Below are 22,993 nucleotides of genomic sequence, written 5' to 3' on the forward strand. Positions count from 1 at the left end.
ACTGCTCCCAGTGCCATACAGAACAATGTGTACCAGACTATGTCAGCAGTGTGGTGGAGTTTCCACCATATTGCTTCCTTAAACCTTGCAGATCAGATCTGTAAACATTGAGGGGTTAGTTACGGCAGAGGGGAAGGGGAAGTCTTGTTTATGAGAGAGAGAGAGAGAGAGAGAGAGAGAGAGAGAGAGAGAGAGAGAGAGAGAGAGAGAGAGACAGAGAGAGACAGAGAGAGACAGAGAGAGAGGGAGAGGGAGAGGGAGAGGGAGAGGGAGAGAGAGAGAGAGAGAGAGAGAGAGAGAGAGAGAGAGAGAGAGAGAGAGAGAGAGAGAGAGACAGAGAGAGACAGAGAGACAGAGAGAGACAGAGAGAGACAGAGAGAGACAGAGAGAGAGAGAGAGAGAGAGAGAGAGATCAACATGCCTGTAGCCAACAGGAAGCTGTACCAGGAGGACAGGAAATGTAAACCCTCCAGCAGCGATGGTCTACTGGGGCCAACACTAACAGACTGGCACGCTGGCATCAGACCATTAAGATACACACTGAATCTGTCCCAAATGGCACCCTATTCCCTATATAGTGCACCACTTTTGTTCAAAGCCCTATAGGCGGTGGTCAAAAGTAGTACACTACATAGAGAATTATCAATAGAGTGCCATTTGGGATTCAGTCCAGGTACTCTCCATCCCAGCCCATCCGTGTCTCCCTGGTGTACCTGCTTTGGGTGCTCCTGGGTGGGCCTGCTGTGGCGAAGGCTGTGGGTGGTGCCGGAGTTCCTGGCTGGGGGTCCTTTAGAGGTCCTGTGGTGCTCCCTCCGGGCCTCTCCCCGCTCAGCCCTCTCTCTGGCCTGGACAGCCTCTCTCCCTCTGGGCCTCAGGATGAGCTCCTTCCCCCGTAAGGACCTGCAGTGGCCATTCAAAACTGGAACACAGAATGAGGACAATTAAATATATGGACTGTTTACACTAACAAAATATGTGAAGATCTGCCTTTCTTCAACATCAGTTTTACAACTTTTCTGTTTAACCTATCCTTACACTAACCTTAAAAGTGGTGTGGCCAAAGCCACATTCATACTGAATGTGTAATTAAGAAACCGTAAACACCATACTAAACTCAGCAAAAAAAGAAACTTCCTCTCACTGTCAACTGTCTTAGGCGTCTCACAGTACGGACATTGCAATTTATTGCCCTGGCCACATCTGCAGTCCTCATGCCTCCTTGCAGCATGCCTAAGGCATGTTCACGCAGATAAGCAGGGACCCTGGGCATCTTTCTTTTGGTGTTTTACAGTGTCAGTAGAAAGGCCCCTTTAGTGTCCTAAGTTTTCATAACTGTGACCTTAATTGCCTACCGTCTATAAGCTGTTAGTGTCTTAACGACCGTTCCACAGGTACATGTTCATTAATTGTTTATGGTTAATTGAACAAGCATGGGAAACAGTGTTTAAACCCTTTACAATGAAGATCTGTGAAGTTATTTGGATTTTTCACGAATTATCTTTGAGACAGGGTCCTGAAAAAGGGGCGTTTGGAGGTGGAGTGTCCGTCAACTCAGCAAAAAAAGAAACGTCCTATATGGACAAACAAAAGTAGGCTTTCTATTGAAATTATGCAGGAGCTTCTCAGCTAAACCATATTTCACACTTGAATAACAATGCCTAAGTTGATAATTATGATAGCATTGTCAGTCTATCTGTCGTGTGTTAAGAGCTAGGCCACTGGGCACTGTGTCACGACTTCCTCTGAAGCTGCCTCCTCTCCTTGTTCGGGCAGGCTTCAGCGCTCGTCGTCACCCGCCTTCTAGCCACTGCCGCTCCTCATCTCATCATTCCATTTGTTTTGTCTTGTTTATTACACACACCTGGTCCATATCCCCTCATTAGTACATGTATAAGTGTTCCCTCTGCCCCCCTTGTCCTTGTGGGTGATTGTTTAATGTGAGGAGAGAGTAGCTCGGTTGAGCTCCGTGTATTTTGTATTGCCGGGGTATATTTTCCCCGTGTGCCTGTTTGGTTCCAGTGCGCCTGTTTTGCCACTGGACTGTTTGAAGCATTTCTGCGTAACTCTGTACTACGGAATAAACTCTGTATTCTGTGATTTACCCTCCTGCGCCTGACTCCTTCAAATCACCCATCACACACAGAGGTCAATTCAATGTCTAGTCCACGTTGGTTCAACGTAATGGAAAAAACGTTGATTCAACCAATGTGTGCCCAGTGGGATGCAACTGCCTATCTGTCATGATATGTCTGTTTGTATTATGACTGTTACATTTACATGTAGATTATTATTACAAGGTAACTTGAAAAGACTGTGGTTCAAATCAAATCAAATCAAATCAAAAATGGTTAGTCAAATCAGTTCAAACGCTTTCAGTGACTCACTGTGGAGCTCCCAGTAGTGTCATTCTAACAAACACCTATTTGAACACCTATTTGAACTGTGAGAAATATTATTCTTTTTTTACAACGCTTTCATTTCAACGGCACTCAATATCTCCGGGAAAAGGGGAACAAAATAAATATAGTACCACCCACGGTGATATTAAAAATCTAATCCGTCCATTCGAATATACTGCAGCTTTCAAACTCAAAGTACTGTTATGACAGGCCTACTGAAAAGAAAGTGTCCAATGTTGGATAGTAAGATATTAGTGAAACGGAGAAATACTCTTTGTTGGGTCAGTTAATCAGTGAAAGCGGTGCTCTATATCTGCCTGAGGGAGCTGTATTTTACACTAAGCAGTTGGTCTCCTGCCAGCGCAGCATATTAAAGTGTCCTACTTGGCACGAGCTCTTGCTGGTAGAAGTCTCTGGTTCCCTCAACGTGTGCAGGACCAACACTCTGGCTCCGAGTAACATTTGGCTTTCCCATAGAGCACCTTTCAGCCATTTGTGACTCGTCCTCTGTAGGCCCATAGAACAACCGAGGGCAGAGGAGAGGAGGAGGTCTCTATATCTCCAACCATACGTTCTATATGAGACTCTGTGTGTATACTGTACAAACATGGCTGCTCCTTTAACACCCACGGCCCTGGGTGAGCTCTGGGTGAGCTCTGGGTGAGCTCTGGGTGAGGGCTACTGCTCCTTTAAGACCCACGGCCCTGGGTGAGCTCTGGGTGAGGGCTACTGCTCCTTTAAGACCCACGGCCCTGGGTGAGCTCTGGGTGAGCTCTGGGTGAGAGATGCTGCTCCTTTAAGACCCACGGCCCTGGGTGAGCTCTGGGTGAGCTCTGGGTGAGCTCTGGGTGAGAGATGTGTATACTTTGCTTCAGTTGAAGTGAATAACGCCTGGTGTTATGCATACAGGTTGTGTGTTTGTGTGTGTGTGTGTGTGTGTGTGTGTGTGTGTGTGTGTGTGTGTGTGTGTGTGTGTGTGTGTGTGTGTGTGTGTGTGTGTGTGTGTGTGTGTGTGTGTGTGTGTGAAGGGAGGATGATGGAGCTCTGTTTGTGGACACGGATCATTGAGTACATGGTTTGCTTGCTAAATGGCACCCTATTCCCTATGTAGTGCACTACTTTTGGCCAGGGTTCCTGGTTAAAAGTAGTGCACTATATATGTTACAGTATATGCTCATGGTGTGAGAGGAGACAGAGCTGTAATTCACTAGGCTTCTTCTGATTGGTGAGGGAGTATTATACAGTATGGGCCTCTGTTACTCAGTTACTAGGTGAAGTAGAACGACGTCTGGGAAAGAGTCAGTGACTGAGTGACTGACTGACTGACTGACTGAGTGAATGAGTGACTAAGTGAGTGACTGACTGAGTGAGTGACTGAGTGACTGACTGACTGACTGAGTGAGTGAGTGAGTGAGTGAATGACTGAGTGAGTGAATGACTGAGTGACTAAGTGAGTGACTGAGTGAGTGAGTGACTGGCTGACTGAGTTATTGTGAGCAAGCCAAGCCAACGACTGAGTGACTGAGTGACTGAGTGACTGAGTGACTGAGTGACTGAGCGACGGAGTGACTGAGTGACTGAGTGACTGAGTGACTGAGTGACTGAGCGACTGAGCGACTGAGTGACTGAGTGACTGAGTGACTGAGCGACTGAGCGACTGAGCGAACTAGAAGGAGAACAAAACAAACATGGTAGATCAGTAGTGAGTACCATGTCCATTGGAAACCTTCTTCCCCGGCGTTGTTTTGTTTTTCCGCTGTGAGGACGGACAGGAAGTGGAGTTGTGGCTGAGAGCTGACATCCTGTCGTCACACTCCTCCTCCTCATCATCTTCATCCTCCAGATCCACATCATCCTGGGCACTCCCAAAGTACGCCATGTTGCCTGGCAACGCAGCCGAGCCTGAGAGGGAGGAGAGTAGAGGGGGAGGGAGGGCGAGCGCAGACAGAGGGATGGGTATGGAGGAAGAGAGGGACAGAGAGAGGGAAACAGATGGCTTTAGAAAGGAGTCTGCAGCACACAACTGAGCCTATATTACCACTAGCCGTAGCAAGAAGAACATTCATATATTGCAACACATTTTGATGTAGAGATACTCAAGACAATGATGAAGAGCTCTTATTGCAGTATGACATGGTTTGAGGCCATTGTTGGCATGGAAAGCACCAGATGTGCATGTGCTTCAATCTTCCTCTGACCAGAAAATCAGTGGTCATTTTCTGTTTATTTCCCAATTCTACACGCTGAATCACCACCGTCGGTCGACACCCAGCAGGTGATCACACGGCCACACGCTGCTTTTCACCGTCGGTCGACACGTGTATTTAGTCCTTTATTAATCTCCATCCATACTACCCACCTCCCTCCTCATAGTTCCATCCACACTACCCACCTCCCTCCTCATAGTTCCATCCATACTACCCACCTCCCTCCTCATAGTTCCATCCATACTACCCACCTCCCTCCTCATAGTTCCATCCATACTACCCACCTCCCTCCTCATAGTTCCATCCACACTACCCACCTCCCTCCTCATAGTTCCATCCACACTACCCACCTCCCTCCTCATAGTTCCATCCATACTACCCACCTCCCTCCTCATAGTTCCATCCATACTACCCACCTCCCTCCTCATAGTTCCATCCATACTACCCACCTCCCTCCTCATAGTTCCATCCACACTACCCACCTCCCTCCTCATAGTTCCATCCATACTACCCACCTCCCTCCTCATAGTTCCATCCATACTACCCACCTCCCTCCTCATAGTTCCATCCACACTACCCACCTCCCTCCTCATAGTTCCATCCATACTACCCACCTCCCTCCTCATAGTTCCATCCACACTACCCACCTCCCTCCTCATAGTTCCATCCATACTACCCACCTCCCTCCTCATAGTTCCATCCATACTACCCACCTCCCTCCTCATAGTTCCATCCACACTACCCACCTCCCTCCTCATAGTTCCATCCATACTACCCACCTCCCTCCTCATAGTTCCATCCATACTACCCACCTCCCTCCTCATAGTTCCATCCACACTACCCACCTCCCTCCTCATAGTTCCATCCACACTACCCACCTCCCTCCTCATAGTTCCATCCACACTACCCACCTCCCTCCTCATAGTTCCATCCATACTACCCACCTCCCTCCTCATAGTTCCATCCACACTACCCACCTCCCTCCTCATAGTTCCATCCACACTACCCACCTCCCTCCTCATAGTTCCATCCATACTACCCACCTCCCTCCTCATAGTTCCATCCATACTACCCACCTCCCTCCTCATAGTTCCATCCATACTACCCACCTCCCTCCTCATAGTTCCATCCACACTACCCACCTCCCTCCTCATAGTTCCATCCACACTACCCACCTCCCTCCTCATAGTTCCATCCACACTACCCACCTCCCTCCTCATAGTTCCATCCACACTACCCACCTCCCTCCTCATAGTTCCATCCATACTACCCACCTCCCTCCTCATAGTTCCATCCATACTACCCACCTCCCTCCTCATAGTTCCATCCATACTACCCACCTCCCTCCTCATAGTTCCATCCATACTACCCACCTCCCTCCTCATAGTTCCATCCATACTACCCACCTCCCTCCTCATAGTTCCATCCATACTACCCACCTCCCTCCTCATAGTTCCATCCACACTACCCACCTCCCTCCTCATAGTTCCATCCATACTACCCACCTCCCTCCTCATAGTTCCATCCATACTACCCACCTCCCTACTCATAGTTCCATCCATACTACCCACCTCCCTCCTCATAGTTCCATCCATACTACCCAGCTCCGTCATAGTTGTAACCACGAGGAATAAAGGTCACACCAGAGATCCTTGTATTTAGTCTCTATGCACTCACAGGACTCTACACAGTATGCTTACCCCTATACATATCTACCTCTATCACTCCAGTATCCCTGCACATTATAAATATGGTATTGAACTGATCCTGTATATAGTATGCTTACCCCTATACATATCTACCTCTATCACTCCAGTATCCCTGCACATTATAAATATGGTATTGAACTGATCCTGTATATAGTATGCTTACCCCTATACATATCTACCTCCATCACTCCAGTATCCCTGCACATTATAAATATGGTATTGAACTGATCCTGTTTTTAGATTCTTACTTCCTCCTGTTCTTCTTATTTCTTATTTGTATATCTCCTGTGTTTCTGTTCTACCTTGTTATTTTTAGTACTACGTTGATATTGATTACTGCATTGTTGGGTTTAGAGCTAGCAAGAAAGGCATTTCACTGAACTTGTGCACGTGACATTACAACTTGAAACGTGAAGACACATCTGGACACACCACATGTCTATGGGACACTGTGTATTAATAGCCCCTGGGCCACGACACTAATCAACCAACCCTGGAGGCATCAGCTTAGCCTAATGACAGGCTGCATCCCAAATGGCACCCTATTCCCTACATAGTGCACTACTTTTGACCAAGACCCATGTGGCCCCTGGTCAAAAGTAGTGTACTATGTAGAGAATAGGGTGGCATTTGGGACGCAACCTGAGAGAAAAAGACAGCTCCCTCAGTCCCTCCGACCTCCGACCTCAGTCCCTCCGACCTCAGTCCCTCCGACCTCCGACCTCAGTCCCTCCGACCTCCCTCTAGTCCACCATGATGATGATCCTCACTGAGAGGAGACCCCAGGCTACTGCCCTTCTCACAATGGAGAGCCTGTTCAGCCTACTCAGCCCTCTCTCTGCCCAAGGGCACATGAATGGCCATTTATCCTCTCTGAAGGTCAGTGGGTCCATAGCAATGTCTGCCTGCTGCATGGGCTTCCATGTGATTGTGCATTGGGGAGATAGTAGTCCATGCAGAGTTAAATGGTGGGCTAGTGATTGATTGCAATTAGGCTATGCATTGGGGCCGGTGTGAATGTGTACGGGCATTGGGGAAAGATTCCATTGAGTTGCATGGGTTAGACCAAGAAAATCGATCAGAAAGGCAATCATGACAATAGAGCTGCATGGGCGAGAAAAACGCTGAGCATTGATGCCAGTGTGCGTTTGTACTGGTATCCATAGTGCTACATGTTGAAGTATGGCACTTGACATGAGACTAGTCTTAGCAGCAGGTGGGCAGGTCTTTGCTGTTTCTGGTGGCATGTGAGCTGGTTGGTATTGTAGTGTAGTGTACTGTGAGTGTGAGCTGGTTGGTATTGTAGTGTACTGTGAGTGTGAGCTGGTTGATATTGTAGTGTACTGTGAGTGTGAGCTGGTTGGTATTGTAGTGTACTGTGAGTGTGAGCTGGTTGGTATTGTAGTGTACTGTGAGTGTGAACTGGTTGGTATTGTAGTGTAGTGTACTGTGAGTGTGAGCTGGTTGGTAGTGTAGTGTACTGTGAGTGTGATATGGTTGGTAGTGTAGTGTACTGTGAGTGTGAGCTGGTTGGTAGTGTATTGTAGTGTACTGTGAGTGTGAGCTGGTTGGTATTGTAGTGTACTGTGAGTGTGAACTGGTTGGTATTGTAGTGTAGTGTACTGTGAGTGTGAGCTGGTTGGTAGTGTAGTGTACTGTGCGTGTGAGCTGGTTGGTATTGTAGTGTAGTGTGAGTGTGAGCTGGTTGGTATTGTAGTGTAGTGTACTGTGAGTGTGAGCTGGTTGGTAGTGTAGTGTACTGTGAGTGTGAGCTGGTTGGTATTGTAGTGTAGTGTACTGTGAGTGTGAGCTGGTTGGTATTGTAGTGTACTGTGAGTGTGAACTGGTTGGTATTGTAGTGTAGTGTACTGTGAGTGTGAGCTGGTTGGTAGTGTAGTGTACTGTGCGTGTGAGCTGGTTGGTATTGTATTGTAGTGTACTGTGAGTGTGAGCTGGTTGGTATTGTAGTGTACTGTGAGTGTGAGCTGGTTGATATTGTAGTGTACTGTGAGTGTGAGCTGGTTGATATTGTAGTGTACTGTGAGTGTGAGCTGGTTGATATTGTAGTGTACTGTGAGTGTGAGCTGGTTGATATTGTAGTGTACTGTGAGTGTGAGCTGGTTGATATTGTAGTGTACTGTGAGTGTGAGCTGGTTGATATTGTAGTGTACTGTGAGTGTGAGCTGGTTGGTAGTGTAGTGTACTGTGAGTGTGAGCTGGTTGGTATTGTATTGTAGTGTACTGTGAGTGTGAGCTGGTTGGTAGTGTAGTGTAGTGTACTGTGAGTGTGAGCTGGTTGATATTGTAGTGTAGTGTGAGTGTGAGCTGGTTGATATTGTAGTGTACTGTGAGTGTGAGCTGGTTGGTAGTGTAGTGTACTGTGAGTGTGAGCTGGTTGGTAGTGTAGTGTACTGTGAGTGTGAGCTGGTTGATATTGTAGTGTACTGTGAGTGTGAGCTGGTTGGTAGTGTAGTGTACTGTGAGTGTGAGCTGGTTGGTAGTGTAGTGTACTGTGAGTGTGAGCTGGTTGATATTGTAGTGTACTGTGAGTGTGAGCTGGTTGGTAGTGTAGTGTACTGTGAGTGTGAGCTGGTTGGTAGTGTAGTGTACTGTGAGTGTGAGCTGGTTGATATTGTAGTGTACTGTGAGTGTGAGCTGGTTGGTAGTGTAGTGTACTGTGAGTGTGAGCTGGTTGATATTGTAGTGTACTGTGAGTGTGAGCTGGTTGATATTGTAGTGTACTGTGAGTGTGAGCTGGTTGATATTGTAGTGTACTGTGAGTGTGTCACGCCCTGGCTCTGGGGACTATGTTATGTTGAGCCAGGGTGTGTAAGTCTATGTTTGTATATCTATGTGGGCCTGAGTGACTCCCAATCAGAGGCAACGAGTGTCAGCTGGTTGTCTCTGATTGGGAGCCATATTTAACTATCGGTCTTTTCACTTTGTGTTGTGGTTTCTTGTTCCGTTAAGGTTTGTTCGTGTTGTAACCTTAGACGTCACGCATCGTTGGTTATTGTTTTGATCGTGTGATCAGTTAATAAATATATATTATGTTCACCTTCAACGCTGCGCATTGGTCCTCTCTCGTAGACGATCGTGACAGAAGAAACCACCAGAACTGGACCAAGCAGCCTAGTGAGGAGCAGAGTAGGTGGACTTGGCAACAGTGGAGGCAGAGCTTCGACTGGGTCAAGCCGAATGAGGAGCTGAATGACGGAGATTGGAAGCAGAGGAGCGAGAGGTGGGCGAGAATTATCGAGGCCTGGCCCACGGGGAAGAGAGACTCCCAGAAATTTTTTAGGGGGGGGCTCACGACGTCGGACCAGCAGGAGGCCGCGATAGAGCGGCCCAGTGGGTTGCCAGAGGAGGCCGCCAGGTTACGGGGGCCACTGGTCGAAGAGGGGATGGAGGATGTAGAGGCACGGCGAGAGGTACTGGCGTGTGTTGCCAGTCCGGTCCGGCCCGTTCCAGATCCCGGTGTAGGGCCAGTGGTGTGTGTCCCCAGTACGGTCCGGTCTATTCCTGCTCCCCGCACCAAGTCAGGGGTGCGCATCGTCAGCCCGGTTCGGCCCGTTCCTACTCCACGCACCAAGCCTACGGTGTGCGTCGACAGCCCAGCCCGGCCCGTTCCTGCTCTCCGCACCAAGTCTGTGGTGCGCGTCGCCAGCCCAGTCCGGCCCATCCAAGCTCCCCGCACCAAGCCAGTGGTGTGCGTCGTCAGTCCGGCACGGCCCGTGCCTGCTCTCCGCACCAAGTCTGTGGTGCGTTTGCGTCAGCCCTGTCCGGCCCGTTCCTGCTCTCCGCACCAAGTCTGTGGTGCGCGTCGCCAGCCCTGTCCGGCCCATCCAAGCTCCCCGCACCAAGTCAGGGGTGCGCCCGTCAGCCCGGTCCGGCCCGTTCCTGCTCCCCGCACCAAGTCAGTGGTGTGCTTCGTCAGCCCAGTCCGGCCTGTCCCTGCTCCACGCACCAAGCCTACGGTGTGCGTCGTCAGCCTGGTAAGGCCCGTTCCTCCTCCACGCACCAAGCCAGGGGTGCGCGTCGTCAGTCCAGCACAACCCGTGCCTGGGTCATGTCCGGAGCCGGATCCGCCGCCGAGGCGGAGTGCCCACCCGGTCCCTCCCCTGTTGTGGTTGTTTGGCGCGGTCGGAGTCCGCGCCTTTGGGGGGGGGTACTGTCACGCCCTGGCTCTGGGGACTATGTTATGTTGAGCCAGGGTATGTAAGTCTATGTTTGTATATCTATGTGGGCCTGAGTGACTCCCAATCAGAGGCAACGAGTGTCAGCTGGTTGTCTCTGATTGGGAGCCATATTTAACTATCGGTCTTTTCACTTTGTGTTGTGGTTTCTTGTTCCGTTAAGGTTTGTTCGTGTTGTAACCTTAGACGTCACGCATCGTTGGTTATTGTTTTGATCGTGTGATCAGTTAATAAATATATATTATGTTCACCTTCAACGCTGCGCATTGGTCCTCTCTCGTAGACGATCGTGACAGAAGAAACCACCAGAACTGGACCAAGCAGCCTAGTGAGGAGCAGAGTAGGTGGACTTGGCAACAGTGGAGGCAGAGCTTCGACTGGGTCAAGCCGAATGAGGAGCTGAATGACGGAGATTGGAAGCAGAGGAGCGAGAGGTGGGCGAGAATTATCGAGGCCTGGCCCACGGGGAAGAGAGACTCCCAGAAATTTTTTAGGGGGGGGCTCACGACGTCGGACCAGCAGGAGGCCGCGATAGAGCGGCCCAGTGGGTTGCCAGAGGAGGCCGCCAGGTTACGGGGGCCACTGGTCGAAGAGGGGATGGAGGATGTAGAGGCACGGCGAGAGGTACTGGCGTGTGTTGCCAGTCCGGTCCGGCCCGTTCCAGATCCCGGTGTAGGGCCAGTGGTGTGTGTCCCCAGTACGGTCCGGTCTATTCCTGCTCCCCGCACCAAGTCAGGGGTGCGCATCGTCAGCCCGGTTCGGCCCGTTCCTACTCCACGCACCAAGCCTACGGTGTGCGTCGACAGCCCAGCCCGGCCCGTTCCTGCTCTCCGCACCAAGTCTGTGGTGCGCGTCGCCAGCCCAGTCCGGCCCATCCAAGCTCCCCGCACCAAGCCAGTGGTGTGCGTGCGTCAGTCCGGCACGGCCCGTGCCTGCTCTCCGCACCAAGTCTGTGGTGCGTTTGCGTCAGCCCTGTCCGGCCCGTTCCTGCTCTCCGCACCAAGTCTGTGGTGCGCGTCGCCAGCCCAGTCCGGCCCATCCAAGCTCCCCGCACCAAGTCAGGGGTGCGCCCGTCAGCCCGGTCCGGCCCGTTCCTGCTCCCCGCACCAAGTCAGTGGTGTGCTTCGTCAGCCCAGTCCGGCCTGTCCCTGCTCCACGCACCAAGCCTACGGTGTGCGTCGTCAGCCTGGTAAGGCCCGTTCCTCCTCCACGCACCAAGCCAGGGGTGCGCGTCGTCAGTCCAGCACAACCCGTGCCTGGGTCATGTCCGGGCCGGATCCGCCGCCGAGGCGGAGTGCCCACCCGGTCCCTCCCCTGTTGTGGTTGTTTGGCGCGGTCGGAGTCCGCGCCTTTGGGGGGTACTGTCACGCCCTGGCTCTGGGGACTATGTTATGTTGAGCCAGGGTATGTAAGTCTATGTTTGTATATCTATGTGGGCCTGAGTGACTCCCAATCAGAGGCAACGAGTGTCAGCTGGTTGTCTCTGATTGGGAGCCATATTTAACTATCGGTCTTTTCACTTTGTGTTGTGGTTTCTTGTTCCGTTAAGGTTTGTTCGTGTTGTAACCTTAGACGTCACGCATCGTTGGTTATTGTTTTGATCGTGTGATCAGTTAATAAATATATATTATGTTCACCTTCAACGCTGCGCATTGGTCCTCTCTCGTAGACGATCGTGACAGAGTGTGAGCTGGTTGGTATTGTAGTGTACTGTGAGTGTGAGCTGGTTGGTATTGTAGTGTACTGTGAGTGTGAACTGGTTGGTATTGTAGTGTAGTGTACTGTGAGTGTGAGCTGGTTGGTAGTGTAGTGTACTGTGAGTGTGATATGGTTGGTAGTGTAGTGTACTGTGAGTGTGAGCTGGTTGGTAGTGTATTGTAGTGTACTGTGAGTGTGAGCTGGTTGGTATTGTAGTGTACTGTGAGTGTGAACTGGTTGGTATTGTAGTGTAGTGTACTGTGAGTGTGAGCTGGTTGGTAGTGTAGTGTACTGTGCGTGTGAGCTGGTTGGTATTGTAGTGTAGTGTACTGTGAGTGTGAGCTGGTTGGTAGTGTAGTGTACTGTGAGTGTGAGCTGGTTGGTATTGTAGTGTAGTGTACTGTGAGTGTGAGCTGGTTGGTATTGTAGTGTACTGTGAGTGTGAACTGGTTGGTATTGTAGTGTAGTGTACTGTGAGTGTGAGCTGGTTGGTAGTGTAGTGTACTGTGCGTGTGAGCTGGTTGGTATTGTATTGTAGTGTACTGTGAGTGTGAGCTGGTTGGTAGTGTAGTGTACTGTGAGTGTGAGCTGGTTGGTATTGTAGTGTACTGTGAGTGTGAGCTGGTTGGTATTGTATTGTAGTGTACTGTGAGTGTGAGCTGGTTGGGAGTGTAGTGTACTGTGAGTGTTAGCTGGTTGGTAGTGTAGTGTACTGTGAGTGTGAGCTGGTTGGTATTGTAGTGTACTGTAAGTGTAAGCTGGTTGGTATTGTAGTGTACTGTGAGTGTGAGCTGGTTGGTAGTGTATTGTAGTGTACTGTGAGTGTTAGCTGGTTGGTAGTGTAGTGTACTGTGAGTGTGAGCTGGTTGGTATTGTAGTGTACTGTGAGTGTGAACTGGTTGGTATTGTAGTGTACTGTGAGTGTGAGCTGGTTGGTATTGTAGTGTACTGTGAGTGTGAGCTGGTTGATATTGTAGTGTACTGTGAGTGTGAGCTGGTTGGTATTGTAGTGTACTGTGAGTGAGCTGGTTGGTATTGTAGTGTACTGTGAGTGTGAACTGGTTGGTATTGTAGTGTAGTGTACTGTGAGTGTGAGCTGGTTGGTAGTGTAGTGTACTGTGAGTGTTAGCTGGTTGGTAGTGTAGTGTACTGTGAGTGTGAGCTGGTTGGTATTGTAGTGTAGTGTACTGTGAGTGTGAGCTGGTTGGTATTGTAGTGTACTGTGAGTGTGAGCTGGTTGGTAGTGTATTGTAGTGTACTGTGAGTGTGAGCTGGTTGGTATTGTAGTGTACTGTGAGTGTGAGCTGGTTGGTATTGTAGTGTAGTGTACTGTGAGTGTGAGCTGGTTGGTATTGTAGTGTACTGTGAGTGTGAACTGGTTGGTATTGTAGTGTAGTGTACTGTGAGTGTGAGCTGGTTGGTAGTGTAGTGTACTGTGAGTGTGAGCTGGTTGGTATTGTATTGTAGTGTACTGTGAATGTGAGCTGGTTGGTAGTGTAGTGTACTGTGAGTGTGAGCTGGTTGGTATTGTAGTGTACTGTGAGTGTGAGCTGGTTGGTATTGTATTGTAGTGTACTGTGAGTGTGAGCTGGTTGGAAGTGTAGTGTACTGTGAGTGTTAGCTGGTTGGTAGTGTAGTGTACTGTGAGTGTGAGCTGGTTGGTATTGTAGTGTACTGTAAGTGTAAGCTGGTTGGTATTGTAGTGTACTGTGAGTGTGAGCTGGTTGGTAGTGTAGTGTACTGTGAGTGTAAGCTGGTTGGTATTGTAGTGTACTGTGAGTGTGAGCTGGTTGGTATTGTAGTGTAGTGTACTGTGAGTGTGAGCTGGTTGGTAGTGTAGTGTACTGTGAGTGTAAGCTGGTTGGTATTGTAGTGTACTGTGAGTGTGAGTGTGAGCTGGTTAGTATTGTAGTGTACTGTGAGTGTGAACTGGTTGGTATTGTAGTGTAGTGTACTGTGAGTGTGAGCTGGTTGGTAGTGTAGTGTACTGTGAGTGTAAGCTGGTTGGTATTGTAGTGTACTGTGAGTGTGAGCTGGTTAGTATTGTAGTGTACTGTGAGTGTGAGCTGGTTGGTATTGTAGTGTACTGTGAGTGTGAACTGGTTGGTATTGTAGTGTACTGTGAGTGTGAGCTGGTTGGTATTGTAGTGTACTGTGAGTGTGAGCTGGTTGGTATTGTAGTGTACTGTGAGTGTGAGCTGGTTGGTATTGTAGTGTACTGTGAGTGTGAACTGGTTGGTATTGTAGTGTACTGTGAGTGTGAGCTGGTTTGTAGTGTAGTGTACTGTGAGTGTGAGCTGGTTGGTATTGTAGTGTACTGTGAGTGTGAGCTGGTTTGTAGTGTAGTGTACTGTGAGTGTGAGCTGGTTGGTATTGTAGTGTACTGTGAGTGTGAACTGGTTGGTATTGTAGTGTACTGTGAGTGTGAGCTGGTTTGTAGTGTAGTGTACTGTGAGTGTGAACTGGTTGGTATCGTACTGTAACGTTGTGTGTGAGCTGGTTCAGTTGGTATCGTACTGTAACGTTGTGTGTGAGCAGGTTCAGTTGGTATCGTACTGTAACGTTGTGTGTGAGCAGGTTCAGTTGGTATCGTACTGTAACGTTGTGTGTGAGCAGGTTCAGTTGGTATCGTACTGTAACGTTGTGTGGGCCACTGACTGTAACTGATGATACCTGGTCTATAACATGTACCTGGTCTATAACATGTACCTGGTCTATAACATGTACCTGGTCTACAACATGTACCTGGTCTACAACATGTACCTGGTCTATAACATGTACCTGGTCTACAACATGTACCTGGTCTATAACATGTACCTGGTCTATAACATGTACCTGGTCTACAACATGTACCTGGTCTATAACATGTACCTGGTCTATAACATGTACCTGGTCTATAACATGTACCTGGTCTACAACATGTACCTGGTCTACAACATGTACCTGGTCTATAACATGTACCTGGTCTACAACATGTACCTGGTCTATAACATGTACCTGGTCTATAACATGTACCTGGTCTACAACATGTACCTGGTCTATAACATGTACCTGGTCTATAACATGTACCTGGTCTATAACATGTACCTGGTCTATAACATGTACCTGGTCTATAACATGTACCTGGTCTATAACATGTACCTGGTCTATAACATGTACCTGGTCTATAACATGTACCTGGTCTACAACCTTGGTTGTGCCCTGAGGAGTGACTTGAAGTTAAATGTAGAGTAAACTAGTGTTAGATTCAGATGGACCAAAAGGGCAGAATGGAAAATGTGACATACATGTGGGATCTTTTGTCATTTTCTGTTAATTTCCTGATTGTACATTTGTCGACACCCAGCAGGTGAGCTACCGTGCACGGCTGCCATTCGTTATAGTGTGTCTTGTCCTTAACTGCTCTGTGGAAGAGCTTTGTTTTTTTTTTGTCAACAGAGGCTTAACAACACAGCAGGGCCAGCCAGCCAGCCAGTCAGTCAGTCAGTCAGTCAGTCAGCCAGCCAGCCAGCCAGCCAGCCAGTCAGCCAGCCAATCAGTCAACCAGTCCGCATTTCAGTCAACCAGTCCGCCAGCCAGTTAGTCAGCCAGTCAGTCAGCCTGCCAGCCAGCCAGCCAGCCAGCCAGCCAGTCAGTCAGCCATTCAGTTCACCAGTCTGCCAGTCCGCCAATCAGCCAGCCAGCCAGTCAACCAGTCCGCCATTCAGTCAACCAGTCCGCCATTCAGTCAACCAGTCCGCCAGCCAGTCAACCAGTCTATCAGTCAGCCAGTCAGCCAGTCAGTCCGCCAGTCAGTCAGCCAGCCATTCAGTCCGCCAGTCAGCCAGCCATTCAGTCCGCCAGTCAGCCAGCCAGTCAGTCAGCCAGTCAGCCAGTCAATTACTCTGATCAACCAGGGCTCAGAGGGAGACATGCTGAAGAGAGAGAGAGAGGCTGATTTGTTTACAGCAACAGTCTGTCAGTCTGTCAGTCTGTCAGTCTGTCAGTCTGTCTCAGGAGAACTCCTCTAACAGGCCTGCTGTCTCCTGGCTGCCTAGAGATGTCTGATAACAGGCCTGCTGTCTCCTGGCTGCCTAGAGATGTCTGATAACAGGCCTGCTGTCTCCTGGCTGCCTAGAGATGTCTGATAACAGGCCTGCTGTCTCCTGGCTGCCTAGAGATGTCTGATAACAGGCCTGCTGTCTCCTGGCTGCCTAGAGATGTCTGATAACAGGCCTGCTGTCTCCTGGCTGCCTAGAGATGTCTGATAACAGGCCTGCTGTCTCCTGGCTGCCTAGAGATGTCTGATAACAGGCCTGCTGTCTCCTGGCTGCCTAGAGATGTCTGATAACAGGCCTGCTGTATCCATGAATACACAGCAGGGTCTGTTACACAGTGTACTGTGACTATACAAGTGTGAAGACGCTCTCTTCTCTTCACAAGAGACATTTGCTTACTTGCTTATGGCGGCGCGATGCGCAGGATGACGGGATGCCATAGCTCTCTGTTGTTCATGACAGCTAGTATTGTAGGTCCTCTCAATGAATAAAGATATACTTATTATTTTCTTCCTCACAAGAATCATGTGAAAGTAGAGAACTATGCATGCATACAGCGAATACAGAGTTCTGGATTCTACTGTCATATATTTTCTCCTACAGTCAGTTTTTCACATCACAATATCTCAGGTCTAGATTATGTTAAGCATTGTTTGATACATGACTTAGTGAAAATCATTGCACATACATGCGGCCTATGCATTTGACTGATTGTATTCGATTGAACATCTATCAAATCGAGATTAATTCATATTCTTACTTGACACGCTCAACATTTAAATGCTTGTTCTTGGATTTTCTGCAGCTTTCCGAGTTAAATAAATCTAAATAAATTAGCTTTCATCATGCATTAAATCATTTACTACTTTTTCCAGCTAAACTTTTAGACTGAAATCCAGTGAGCATATGAAGTCATGTCTGTGTGAAAGATGAGTTGGTCAGTTGGAAAGCACTGCTTTAAAACACAACGGCTACATCCCAAATGGCACCCTATTCCCTATATAGTGCACTAGTCAAAAGTAGTATAAAGGGAATGGGGTGCTATTTGGAACACAGTCAACAGCTGGTGCTGCTGCTGTTCCATTGAAACGCCACTACGATACTGTTCATCATTGGCTTAATAAAGCATAATAAAGGAAATGGCTTAAATCATCCCCGATAATGAACAGGATTGACTGTTAGGCGATGGGTTGAGACTAGGAAAAGAAAAGGTACTCTTAGGAAGCATTTACATTCCTTATGCTTCAATGTCATTAACCCAGTTTAACCTAACTGGCAGAGCAACAGTGATGAACCATGAGATTGATGTATGGATGGATGATGTGTGGTTGATGTATAGATGGATGATGTGAAGTTGATGGATGATGTGTGGTTGATGTATGGATGGATGATGTGTGGTTGATGTATGGATGGATGATGTGTGGTTGATGTATAGATGGATGTTGTGTGGTTGATGTATGAATAAATGATGTGTGGTTGATGTATGGATGGCTGATGTGTGGTTGATGTATATATGGATGATGTGTGGTTGCTATATAAATGGATAATGTGTGGTTGATGTATGGATGGATGATGTGTGGTTGATGTATAGATGGATGTTGTGTGGTTGATGTATGGATGGATGATGTGTGGTTGATGTATGGATGGCTGATCTGTGGTTGATGTATGGATGGATGATGTGTGGTTGATGTATAGATGGATGTTGTGTGGTTGATGAATGGATGGATGATGTGAGGTTGATGTATATATGGATGATGTGTGGTTGCTATATAAATGGATCATGTGTGGTTGATGTATAGATGGATGATGTGTGGTTGATGTATAGATGGGTGATGTGTGGTTGATGTATAGATGGATGATGTGTGGTTGATGGATGGATGATGTGTGGTTGATGTATGGATGGATGATGTGTGGTTGAAGTATAGATGGATGATGTGTGGTTGATGTATGGATGGATGATGTGTGGTTGATGTATAGATGAATGATGTGTGGTTGATGTATGGATGGATGATGTGTGGTTGATGTATAGATGAATGATGTGTGGTTGATGTATGGATGGATAATGTGTGGTAGAGGTATAGATGGATGATGTGTGGTTGATGTATAGATGGATGATGTGTGGTTGATGTATAGATGAATGATGTGTGGTTGATGTATGGATGGATGATGTGTGGTTGATGTATAGATGAATGATGTGTGGTTGATGTATGGATGGATAATGTGTGGTAGATGTATAAATGGATAATGTGTGGTTGATGTATGGCTGGATGATGGGTGGTTGATGTATGGATGGAAGATGTGTGGTTGATGTATAGATGGATGTTGTGAGGTTGATGTATGGATGGCTGATCTGTGGTTGATGTATGGATGGCTGATCTGTGGTTGATGTATAGATGGATGATGTGTAGTTGATGTATGGATGGCTGATCTGTGGTTGATGTATGGATGGCTGATCTGTGGTTGATGTATAGATGGATGATGTTTGGTTGATGTATGGATGGCTGATCTGTGGTTGATGTATAGATGGATGATGTGTAGTTGATGTATGGATGGCTGATCTGTGGTTGATGTATAGATGGATGATGTGTGGTTGATGTACAGTGCCTTGCAAAAGTATTCATCCCCCTTGGCATTTTTCCTATTTTGTTGCATTACAACCTGTAATTTAAATTGATTTTTATTTGGAGCACCACGGAGCACCATTAAATCCATTATAAAAAAATTGAAAGAATATGGCACCACAACAAACCTGCCAAGAGAGGGCCACCTACCAAAACTCACAGACCAGGCAAGGAGGGCATTAATCAGAGAGGCAACAAAGAGACCAAAGATAACCCTGAAGGAGCTGCAAAGCTCCACTGCGGAGATTGGAGTATCTGTCGTCCATAGGACCACTTTAAGCCGTACACTCCACAGAGCTGGGCTTTACGTAAGAGTGGCCAAAAAAAAGCCATTGCTTAAAGAAAAAAATAAGCAAACACGTTTGGTGTTCGCCAAAAAGCATGTGGGAGACTCCCCAAACATATGGAAGAAGGTACTCTGGTCAGATGAGACTAAAATTGAGCTTTTTGGCCATCAAGGAAAACGCTATGTCTGGCGCAAACCCAACACCTCTCATCACCCCGAGTTTTTTATCAGCAGGGACTGGGAAACTGGTCAGAATTGAGGGAATGCGCTAAATACAGGGAAATTCTTGAGGGAAACCTGTTTCAGTCTTCCAGAGATTTGAGACTGGGACGGAGGTTCACCTTCCAGCAGGACAATGACCCTAAGCATACTGCTAAAGCAACACTTGAGTGGTTTAAGGGGAAACATTTAAATGTCTTGGAATGGCCTAGTCAAAGCCCAGACCTCAATCCAATTGAGAATCTGTGGTATGACTTAAAGATTGCTGTACACCAGCAGAACCCATCCAACTTGAAGGAGCTGGAGCAGTTGTGCCTTGAAGAATGGGCAAAAATCCCAGTGGCTAGATGTGCCAAGCTTATAGAGACATACCCCAAGAGACTTGCAGCTGTAATTGCTGCAAAAGGTGCCTCTACAAAGTATTGACTTTGGGGGGGGTGAATAGTTATGCACGCTCAAGTTTCACCAAAAAATATATTTTGCATCTTCAAAGTGGTAGGCATGTTGTGTAAATCAAATGATACAACACCTAAAAAAATCAATTTTAATTCCAGGTTGTAAGGCAACAAAATAGGAAAAATGCCAAGGGGGGTGAATACTTTCGCAAGCCACTGTATAGACGCATGATGTGTGGTTGATGTATAGACGGATGATGTGTGGTTGATGTATGGATGGATGATGTGTGATTGATGTATAGATGGATGATGTGTGGTTGATGTATAGACGGATGATGTGTGGTTGATGTATGGATGGATGATGTGTGGTTGATGTATAGACGGATGATGTGTGGTTGATGTATAGACGGATGATGTGTGGTTGATGTATAGACGGATGATGTGTGATTGATGTATAGATGGATGATATGTGGTTGATGTATAGATGGATGATGTGTGGTTGATGTATAGATGGATGATGTGTGGTTGATATATGTTTCATGGTAGGCTGTATGTACTGTATATCATTACACTACCAGTGTTAACACCAGACCATGTACTGTATATCATTACACTACCAGTGTTAACACCAGACCATGTACTGTATATCATTACACTACCAGTGTTAACACCAGACCATGTACTGTATATCATTACACTACCAGTGTTAACACCAGACCATGTACTGTATATCATTACACTACCAGTGTTAACACCAGACCATGTACTGTATATCATTACACTACCAGTGTTAACACCAGACCATGTACTGTATATCATTACACTACCAGTGTTAACACCAGACCATGTACTGTATATCATTACACTACCAGTGTTAACACCAGACCATGTACTGTATATCATTACACTACCAGTATTAACACCAGACAATGTACTGTATATCATTACACTACCAGTGTTAACACCAGACCAAGCAGCAGAGGTATCGATGTTGACAAGTGACCGAGACAGAGACACAGATCGGCATGAATGTATTCTCTGATTTGGTATGCGAGTTTCAGTGTTTGTCTGGTTTGACTGGATATTCCAACCCCTTCATCACCAGATCAATGAGATAAGCCACTGAGACACATTCAGGCCTGTCTGGGACCGGAAGCTGTCAGGGGGAAAAGAGATTTGTGGTTGAGGTTGAGGTTGAGGTTGAGGTTAGGAGGAAGCCAACCCACAGTATAATGGACTGTAATTCAGATCCACACTAGGACTGGAGCCAGGCCAGACACTCTAAATACTAAGCCCAGTTACTGGCCACTTAAAGGGGACACAATCATAAAACCCAACCTGTGTCCCATGTGGCACCCTATTCCCTAATTAGTGCACTACTTAATGCGTTAGCTTATGACATTGACGCATTACTTCCTTGTGAGCTCATGTGTTCCGTTCGCATTCAACCAATAAGCTTCTACGACAGGTTGCCAAGTCAGCCCACGACTAAAACTGTTGAACACGTGTGCCATCCACGTCACAGCAGTGCATGAGGGAACACACACACAGCACTTCAACACATAACTGAACTTTGCAATACATATGTGTTCATTTGTGTAAAATGGGATTGGACATGAAAGTACACAGAACCCCATTATATTGTGGTAGGTCTCCCTTGTAAAATGGGATTGGACATGAAAGTACACAGAAGCCGATTATATTGTGATAGGTCTCCCTTGTAAAAGAGGTATTCTGACCTCTATTGGACTTCCTGGATAAATCAAAGTTCAATAAAAACTAAAGGTTGCAGGCCACTCACCTCGTAAACAGAGGAAGGTGAGGAAGTCCTCGGTCTTGGGCTTGCGTCTGGTGAGGTCGCTGAGGGGGGAGGTGGGGCTGGGGGGCAGTAGGGTCTCAGACAGCTTGACTGGTGTGGCAATGGGGGAGCTGGGCTGAGACTGGGCAAACTTCCTCTGAGCCTGCAGCCGCGGTCTAGCAAGGGAGAGGAGAGACATTTGTACATATACATTCTATGGGCCCTGGTCATAAACCAGTGCACTGAATAGGGAATATGGTGTCAGAATAGGGACTCAGATTAAGAAGAGATGAGACAGATATCAATATTACGCTGAAGAACCAATTGATTCATTGGGGCAATAAATGGAAGTAATTAGAATATCCCTGCCTTCAGTTGATAAGCTCCCTCTCTCTCTTCAGTTGATACGCTCTCTCTCTCTCTTCAGTTGATAAGCTCCCTCTCTCTTCAGTTGATAAGGTATCTCTCTCTCTCTTCAGTTGATAAGCTCCCTCTCTCTCTTCAGTTGATAAGGTCTCTCTCTCTCTCTTCAGTTGATACGCTCCCTCTCTCTCTTCAGTTGATAAGCTCTCTCTCTCTTTAGTTGATAAGCTCCCTCTCTCTCTTCAGTTGATAAGCTCTCTCTCTCTCTTCAGTTGATAAGCTCTATCTCTAAGTGTGATCTCAGCATCTCCCTCATGACTAAATTAGGTCAATACTACCCCCAGAGCTCTGGTCAAAAGTAGTGCACTATGCAGGCAATAGGGTGCCATTTGGAACGCACACTGTCTTTTGGTGGGCTTTGCTTTCAGGACCACAGAAACACTGCCTGTTACAGAAACACAGACTGTCACAAACCCTGCCTGTTCTTTTTGATTGTTTTAATATGATAAAAACTGTTGTAAAAACATTGGTTGATTTTTAATTAGATCTAGGCTTGACAGAATGAAGCAACAGAATAGCTGGCTGTCACACAGATCGGTCTGATTGTCTGCCAATAGGAGACAGCCGGTGGACAGCAGGAGGACAGTAGACTACACAACGTCCCTTCTTACCAGCCCATCCCTGGTCCAAACAGCAACACAGTGCCAGGACCACAACAGTCCAAACCTCCTGTCCTCATACACACTCAGATCACAACACTATAACATATTGCTGTACTGAGTAAAAAAAGCTTTTATGTTGGGTTCTGATAGGGTAAGACCGTTGAACTAAACTCATGAGGCATTTATAACTTATATTATTCAAGAATCAATGAATATATATCATTAATGTAAAAGTCCAAAAATGTATGTTCCAATCCCAGATTAATAACCCTTTAACACAGTATAACCACATTGTAATACAGGGAGGGGTCACCTCTTTCTGACTGGATCGTCCCCTGAATACTCGCTGCTGCCATCGTTGCTTTGAGACGAACAGCGTGAGCACTCAGCTTTACCGTTGACT

The 22,993-nt window shown here is 47.3% G+C and overlaps 1 protein-coding gene across 2 annotated transcripts in view; it reads right to left on the minus strand.

The window, feature by feature from the left end:
- LOC121542791 (protein Jumonji-like) overlaps positions 1–22,993 on the minus strand; it is an 88,377-nt gene that overhangs the window by 26,994 nt on the left and 38,390 nt on the right. For both annotated transcript variants that reach the window (XM_045208548.1, XM_041852332.2), the window contains exons 3-6: positions 22,904–22,993; positions 21,569–21,741; positions 4,110–4,301; positions 714–919 (exon numbers count right to left, since the gene is read on the minus strand). The exon at positions 22,904–22,993 is cut by the window's right edge and continues 55 nt beyond it. In XM_045208548.1, coding sequence (XP_045064483.1) covers positions 714–919; positions 4,110–4,301; positions 21,569–21,741; positions 22,904–22,993 — 661 coding nt within the window. The remainder of the gene's footprint in view (positions 1–713; positions 920–4,109; positions 4,302–21,568; positions 21,742–22,903) is intronic.

The sequence above is a fragment of the Coregonus clupeaformis genome, chromosome 28 (assembly GCF_020615455.1).
Source record: "Coregonus clupeaformis isolate EN_2021a chromosome 28, ASM2061545v1, whole genome shotgun sequence".
In the NCBI taxonomy this organism is placed as follows: domain Eukaryota; kingdom Metazoa; phylum Chordata; class Actinopteri; order Salmoniformes; family Salmonidae; genus Coregonus; species Coregonus clupeaformis.